The sequence below is a fragment of the Pinus tabuliformis genome, chromosome 6 (assembly GCF_031772625.1).
Source record: "Pinus tabuliformis cultivar Carrire ecotype Pingquan chromosome 6, CPIR1, whole genome shotgun sequence".
In the NCBI taxonomy this organism is placed as follows: Eukaryota; Viridiplantae; Streptophyta; class Pinopsida; order Pinales; family Pinaceae; genus Pinus; species Pinus tabuliformis.
Window position 1 is genome coordinate 884,318,913 of NC_142292.1, and position 8,765 is coordinate 884,327,677.

Sequence of the window (8,765 nt, forward strand, 5' to 3'; positions counted from 1 at the left end):
AATTTTTCTCGTATGTATTTCCGTGCTCGAAGTGTTAAGGTGTCCATATACTTAACCTGATTACTATTATTCTGAAGAAATGAGTTCCTCAAATTGATTGGAGTGAATATAAATGTAAGAATAAGCGCCACCATTACTCAATTTATTTATTTAATTTTAAATTTTCAAGATGTTCTAAAAGAAAAGCAAACTAGTCTATTAAACTCCACACTTCCCCAACAAGATCTATGAGATGCTTATATTTGCGTCACAGTACTATTAATAATGCTTATATTTTCTCTCTGCTACCCTCTATGTTTGCTCCTCAGTAGAAAATAGCTCATCGACCAAAGAATGGACATAGCGCGGACTAGGTTTTTAGCTTCCTGCTACAGCAGGCATGAAGCCGCCGAGAGGTTGGGGTTTCTTGCTGTGGGTCGCGGGGTCCCAGGTCAAGGGGAGATTGTCCATCGGTGTGATCACAGTTATGGTTGGGGCCGTCCTTTGCCCCTTCTGGCGGAGTTTCTACTGGTTCTACCACGACTGGTGTCTAGGAGCTATACGGTGGCGGGGGTTTTGACCCAGCTGCCGACTTATCACTAAAGTTTATACCCAGGACTGTTTACTGGAACAACAAAGACGCAGAGGGTTAGGTACTTTGCATGGTCGGCGCTTTTATGCTGCAGAGCGGGCATCTTGGGGTTGCTGCTTATGCTTCTGTTAGGGGCGTGCGACTGCAGGGTATCTTCTGGACCGTCATGTAAGCGCCCACACTCATTGCTACATATATTATGTGTATGCGTTGCTTTTTTCTGGGGACCGACGGATAGCATAATTTCGAAGCATATTTGGCTGCCTTCATATCAATATGCGCCCTTCTATTTTCCCCGAATCTGAACTGAATGCATCACACTTTGGGTGGGATCAGAGCCCATTTCAAATCTTTATTAAACATTTAGATGGGATGTCCTCAGTATTTGGGTCCGGAACTCAGACAAACTGAAACAGAGTATTGGGGTTAAATGGTATTTTCCTGAGTTTCTGCAATGCCTACAATGGGGAGGGTTTTTCAAACCTCAGGTCAGATCAAAGAATATAACACACAAAGGTACTCTACTGTAGTCTTGAATATACGGCTACGGGCTGGAGCTCTGGGACCAGCTACCTTCTCTAAAACTGCCACCTCTTTTAATGATAAAGTGAAGGGATAATCTTCCACATTCACTGAACAATTTCAAAACACTCCAGGCCTCTACATAGAAGAAATGGAATGCCATCTACATATATGGAACTTAATATTCCAGATTTTAACTCCCTTTTTTCTACCATGGTATCAAACGGTTTAATGGCTTTTGGTCAAAACCATAAACATTATGTCATGTCAATGGATTTTCATTTTCGCTTTTTGGACATGGAACTGTGGCATTTATTTATGTTTTAAAAGCTTTTTTATTATCAATTTTGATATACAGAAAGATTATCATTTTGTTTTAAACGAAAGGCCATCGTTTTGGGATACGGTAACGTATCGTTTTTCATAATTTTGTGGTTTTTATATTTTGATCTAATTAATAAGGTGGTTTCAAAATGTCGGTCTGAGTGAAGCTCTCAAATTTTCCCTTTTTTCTTTTTGGCGCTATATGGTCTTAAAGAATATTGGAAACACAAGTCTTAGAGAATATTGGAAACAGTTTGGACAAATTTAAAAAAATAAACTACAGAGATAGATATTTTTATTTATGGGAAAATATGTGTGCACATTGACCTTAGCAAAGGTTTACCGGATCACATAAATTTAAAACACAAAAATATTCAATAGTTCCAAGTTTTAGATTATGAAAATACTGCACTTAATTTTAAAAGTTATTTTTAAACAAGACATTCGCAAAACACATGTCCACAGATTTAAAAAATAGCTCAAAAAGAAAAGGCATATAAGCCATGAGATGGCAATTTACAGATTCACATCCTCCTGAAAAAAAAAAAAGAAAAAACAATAGAGAATTCAGCGAGAGAAAAACAAAAAGAAAAGGCATATAAGCCATGAGATGGCAATTTACAGATTCACATCCTCCTGAAAAAAAAAAAAAAAACAATAGAGAATTCAGCGAGAGAAAAAAGCGGCACTCAAGACAAAAAAAAAAAAAAGTTACTGTTTCCCAGACAGTGTGGGTTCCATAAAATTGCATCCCAAAGAAACAGAAAAACAGTAGACAATGAACCAAATGGAGGATGAATCACGCTGTATAAAGTGTGTCTATGGATCAGAAAGCTCAGATTTAGATAAAGAACGCCTTTCAGAAACAAATGTGGGTGTATTGACTCTTGTTTTTGTATGCCACAATTCTGGGACTTGGTAACAGAGCCAGAAAAAGAAAAGAATGAAGAGAAAAATAAGGAGTGTCCACGTTGCTGATTCTTTCCCATTGTATATGTTTTTTTAGAAATATAACTGGAAATATTTTTTTGCGTTTTATTTGCCACCTAAGATCTAGGTAAAATATATTTCCTTTTCTAAATAAATTTTCTTTTTAACCAGGAAAAAGATAATGCTTATATTTGGAGGCTTTTTATCATATTACAAAAAAATTATGGGTATGTTATGTTGAAGATTATATCCAATCCCCTATTTATTTGAACACGAAGAAACTACGATCATGTACCTCTTTCCTCAGGAAATAAGCCCTCCTAGTGACCTTATTCCTCAATTTGATATCGAAGCCCTCCTCGTGACTCTATTCTTCAATTTGATATCCAGACAGAAAGTGAAATGTTCCCCTAGGCCAAAACAAATGGCCATTTTACATATTCCTCTTTTTTAATTTAGCTCTTTTTCTATCCAGCATTCATGAAGTCTTGATGATAGATTCCAGTTGGGATTTGAAACATTGATGAAAAATGGTTTTTATTATAGATCTCCAGTACTAAGTCAGAAAATTTTCCTATTAATACTCCATATAATTTTGTTCCTATTAATACTCCATATTTTGCTGAAAGCCCTGTTCGATTTCAGATCATGATCTCTGGGTTTGATTTGATTCTCCTTCGCAAAAGCCTAACCATGAATTGCGACTTTGTTCCTGTTCTAGTTCATGGAAAAGAATTATTGGATGTCATCAAATATCACATCTTTTATATATAAATAATGAGAAAACAATATAAATGAAACCCCATAGAAACCAGAATCAAATTAACCAAATTAAGCCCGGCAGACTTCCACTGTAAAATCACTATTGAAGGTTATTGACTTATAAAATTTAACTTATACAAAGGTAAATCTCTTGAAACAAAATGACCAAATCATGATATTAAATACAAGGCTTGTGGCATCGCTCTCCTATCCCATTAACATAGACACATAGATGTACTACATAGATACTATAACTTCCTACAGCCATCCATACCCAAGTCATTTAAATACATGACAGACACAGAGCGCGCTGTGTAATGTATACGATAAATGGATCAGGGGCACATGCAATCCATCATGTTATATATGGCCGAAGAAGAGGGCGACGTAATAGACAACCATTTTTCGAATTTGGCAGCAACAGAATTGTTAATATTATTTTGCACTCCTCCCATTAACTCCAACAGATGACTTGTGAACTGCGATGTCAGCGCTGGCGGCTGAGCAGTACTCGGAACTTCCTGCTGCCCCTCCTTTTGTGAGTTGCGATCACGCAGCTTCTGCAACTCTTCACACCAAATTAGTGCCACAATAGACATTGTTTTCCCAGACTCAAAACAGAAAGAATGAATCTTTAATATCCTCACTCACAACACTGCCAAAATGCTTGCTATTTTGCGACTGAAACGCTGTTAGTAGATACCAAGCTTCTCGAATTGATGGAGACTCTGACAAGTTTCCTCCTAATATATAGGCGGCTCCACAGATAGAAGGCGACTTTTTCTTCTATGTGCGGCGTATGGAAACATGTCCGCTGGTTTTGGGTAAACTTACATGAGCGGATGTTGGTTTATGGCATTCGGTGGGTTGAAGGTGACACGGCAGGCAACGTGGGTTACATCTTCAAACTTTAATTATTATACTGATGCGCTGAAAAGGAAATGCATAGATTTAATTAAAGTAAATTGCTGATGGGCTGAAAAGGAAATGCATAGATAATTTTGGAGATTCGATCAGGATGTTTTTATTTGACATAGTAGTTTATGGGCGGCTGAGGCTCCACAGATAAATGGCGCCTTTTTTTCTATGTCCGGCGAATGGAAACGTGTCTGCTGTTTTCCGGTAAATTACAGGAGCGGAAGTTGGATTATGGCATTCGGTGGGTTGAAGGTGACATGGCAGGCAACGTGGGTTACATCTTCAAACTTTAATTATTAAAGTAAATTGCTGATGCGCTGAAAAAGAAATGCATTGATTATTTTGGAGATCCGATTAGTATGTTTTTATAATTGTTATTTGACATTGAACGAAGTAAAATGGTTGCTACCAGTTACATTTTCTCTACATGTTTAGCGGAAGTAGCTGCATGTTTCAAAAATTCAAATTTAGTTTTGGTAAAGACCTTTTGTCTCACAGGATAGGCGGATTCCATGGATTTTTAAAATAAAAGTTTAGCATTAAAATTCGTATAATGATGTTTATATATGGAATTTAGTTTTTTTGGGAAGTGGTTAAATTTTCAATTTATCTCTGGATATGAAACATTTTTTAGTAGGCATTGATTTCGAAAGGAACAATATGAACGTAGTAGTCTTGGTTTTGTTCAGGTATTCTTTTACTTAATTTTGCTCATAATTTGGTAAGGAATTTTTGGAAAGAGTAGTTTAATTTATAAAAAAAATGTTTTTTATTTAGAGTAATTTTTTGGTTAATTTTAATTAATATCCAATAAAGAGTTTTAAAAATTGGAATCAAAGTTATTTAATCTATAAAATTCTAATATTTTGGGGGTTTTCAGAGTGCTAAATTTATTTATGCATTTACAAATATATTTTAAACAACAAAAACACATAATCTGTCTGATATTCTCGCCCAATTTTGGTGAAAAGACCCATTTCTTCTATATATAAAATTTCTATTGTGTAATCTGCCCAAATCTAATGTCTGCTTAAATCTATACAATTAAAAATGTAATTTCAACTACTAAAACTCACTATCTAACCAAAATTTTGAATATGATATTCATATATTATTATTATTTTTTAAATATAGTTTTTATTTAGAATATAAGTTAATTGTAATTTATTTTAACTATAAAAAACTAATCAAATTTAATTATATATATATATATATATATATATTTTTTTTTTTTAAATTATCAAAAATTTCAATAAATTTATATTTTAATTTTCTCTTCTCATCTTTTCTCAATTGTTTTTCAATAAAAAAAAATCATTTCCCCTCCATTATTTCTTTAGTTCAAATTATTTACTCATTTATTATTTATTTACTTTACCCTATTTTATTTACTAATTTAACTATCTATAGAAATAATATCAAATTAAACTTATGATTTATTATTCCATTTATCCCTAACTAATTTTAATTATTTTTGGGTATTTATATCAAATTTAAATTCACATAAAATTTAAATAATATTAATTTGAATGATTGGATCATGAGGTTGATAGTGTTGAGGACGATGGCGGAATGAGAGACCAACCCTCGAGCGGAAGGGTTAGGGTTTGAGACCAGGAAGCCACGCAGATCGGCTCCTGGCTAGGAGCAAGGGCCCTCGCACCCACCTACAGGATTTCAAAACAAAACAATGCCGATTAAAGAAAGGGCAGAAGCAGAGAGTTCAAGCCAGTCTGCAAGACTATAACTGAAATGAACGGGGGGGGGAGAGATCCCCTCCTATAAGGAGATCACAGCAGGGGAGTCAAGTCGAGCTGGCACAAACGGCGGGCTTGGGAATCGTGGCAGGACAGCGCCGGTAATGGGAGAAGCATGGAAAGCGAGATCAGGAAACAAATGTCTGCCGAGGGCAACCAAAAAACCCAGGTTCATAGTTCCGAATAACAAATTAGAAGAGTACAGAGGATATATGAAAGACCACGTACTTATCTGCAAGTTTATAGGAACATGGCCGTTTGAGAAAGATTTGATGAAATGGATACAACAAAAGTACCTAAAGGTCATATAGATCTTAAACTAGGGGCAAAGAGTTTTTTCACTGTAATATTTACAAACCTGGAGGATAAGGAAAGGGTTTTTGAAGAAGGACCATATTTCTTCAACAATGCAGGACTATTCATGAGGCAATGGGAAGAGTGTTATAACCCAGAAAAGGAAAGGATGCTAGCGGCACCAGTTTGGGTTAGGCTTTTTGGACTCCCGATAGAGTTTTGGGATCCAGATATTTTAGAAGGAATAGGGAACTCAATTGGAACCATTGTGAAGGTAGCAGAGACTACCAAAAGAGGCAGATATACATCTTACGCCAGGATCTGTGTGTACATGAACATCACAGAACCATTGCCAGATCACATTGAAATAGAATGTCACGATGAAGTATGGAAGCAGCCAGTTGATTACGAACACATCATTTTCAGGTGTAGATGGTGCCATGAGTATGGCCACTTGTTTCAACACTGTCCGCTGAACGATGGCAATAATCCAGCAAATCAGGGGGCAGAGCAGAAAAGTACAGAATAGGTGAGGAAGATGAATGAAGGAAACAGGGGAGGATTCACAGAAGTACAGAGAAGAAAGAGATCCCAAAAAGGAAAGTCCAAACTCAACCCTTCCTACCCAGAAGACCATCAGAAGAGTCAGAATCAGTTTGAAATCCTGTGAGACCTAGAAATGGAAGCAGAAGGTGAAGATGAGGAAGAAAAAACAAGAGAAGTCCGGAATGAAAACAGGAAGGAACACAAGGAAACATACAACACAGCAATGGAGAAAGAAAAAGGGAAAGAAAAAGGGAAGGAAGAAAGGGAACAAGATCAAGCCCAAGAACAGATCCAAATGGAAATACACTCACAACAGGGACAAGAAGGAGAGGAGGAACATATCATGAGAAAATTTTTACAAGAATGGAAGCATCTGGATGAACGGTTTATACCGAATGATCAAAAACAACTCTATAAAGACATGTTCCAAAGATATAAGGAAAAACGAGGAAGCAGGACAACGACGCAGCCGGAGCAACTCGGATCGCAAGGAGATCAGAACACATAAACAGGAACCACAGGGAAAGGAGGAAGAAAAAGAGGAAGGAGACCTATGAGTGAAACCATTCAAATGGTAGGAGAGATGCTGGTGAACTCAGGGAAAGTTGTACCATTGTCGGAGAGAAGCACATGTACTACAAATCCCCATCCTTGTCTTCTTAGGAATACGGACATTGTTGAATTCTTTCTTCCATACCTTCACAAACTATTGATATGTAATAAATCGGCCATGTCCCTTAGCACCTTCTGCATATTCTTTGTATAAATTGTAGATTTCTCGTCTTGAAAAATTATCTGGAATATGTATTGTCTCTCTATTTGGCATACACTCTCCATGCTTTGAAAATAAATCTTTCATCCATGACATTGCAGTATTTGATAATGGCCCAAACTGTCTTTTATGACGTACTTCAGAATAAAATGTGGGATCCTTTTCCAAATTTTCTTGAATTCTCAAGAAACGAAAATTCCCAATCGAATGAAACATTTTGAAAGCTTTTCTACAGATAAATAAAGTCCTAATATGATAATCATAACCTGACAATGTAGATTGCATGCACCCAACTAAATATGAATTTTGCATGTTTTTATTCATTGACAAATATCTCTTCGTGCTTTCTAATGCAAATTTGAAATCCATATGTTTCAAGAAATCTTTTTGGCAACATTCACTTGAAATGAGTGCGCTGATAGAACTTCTTCTCGTTAGATATTCTGCGCTACCCCTTGTATAATTAGAACATCTTGCATTGATAAGAAAAGGTCTGCTCCTACTCCTCAATACAATATTTCTTGGCAACATCTCCATCATTGGATCATCATTTGTATAAGGATTTTCATCTTCATTAAGAGAAATATTATCCACACTATGATCAATTGTGCTTTTCAAATACTGACTTGGAGGATATTCTTCATCTTCCCCTTCTTTAGTGCTACTGTCATAGTCCTTAGAATTCGAACTCAATGGAAAATTTGACTCGATATTTATTGGATATTCTTCCTCATGTGCATTTTCAGTGCCGCTCTCACAGTCCATAGAATTAGGACTAAGTGCATCATCTTGTCCTTCATCACTGCTACCTTTATACTCATTAGAATTAGGACTAAGTGTATCATCATGTCCTTCATCACTGCTGCTCTCACAGTTCTTAGAATTAGGACTAAGAGGACATTGTGACACTCCATTCTTTTGAAATTCATCATCACGCTCTTCATCACTATTGCTCTCATAGTCCTTAGAATTAGGACTAAGTAGACACCGTGACACTCCATTCTTTTGAAATTCATCTTCCTGCTCCTCATCACTGCTGTTGTCATAGTCCTTAGAATTAGGACTAATTGGACACCATGGCACTCCATGCTTTTGAAATTCATCATCCCGCTCTTCATCAAAGGTGCTCTCATAGTCCTTAGAATTAGGACTAACCGGACACCGTGACACTCCATACTTTTGAAATTCATCATCATGCACTTTATCACTGTTGCTCTCATAGTCCTTAGAATTAGGTCTAAGTGGACACTTTGACACTCCATTCTTTTCAAATTCGTTATCACGCTCTTCATCACTGCTGCTCTCATAGTCCTTAGAATTAGGACTAAGTGGACACCGTGAAAATCCATTCTTTTGAAATTCGTCATCA

At 36.3% G+C, this 8,765-nt stretch overlaps 1 protein-coding gene across 1 annotated transcript; it reads left to right on the forward strand.

Moving 5' to 3' along the window:
- Positions 1-6,061: 6,061 nt before the first annotated feature.
- LOC149261720 (uncharacterized) lies at positions 6,062-6,607 on the forward strand. The gene has a single exon (XM_089370713.1). It carries the CDS (start codon positions 6,062-6,064, stop codon positions 6,605-6,607), a length of 546 nt encoding a protein of 181 aa, XP_089226839.1.
- The last annotated feature ends 2,158 nt before the right edge of the window (positions 6,608-8,765 follow it).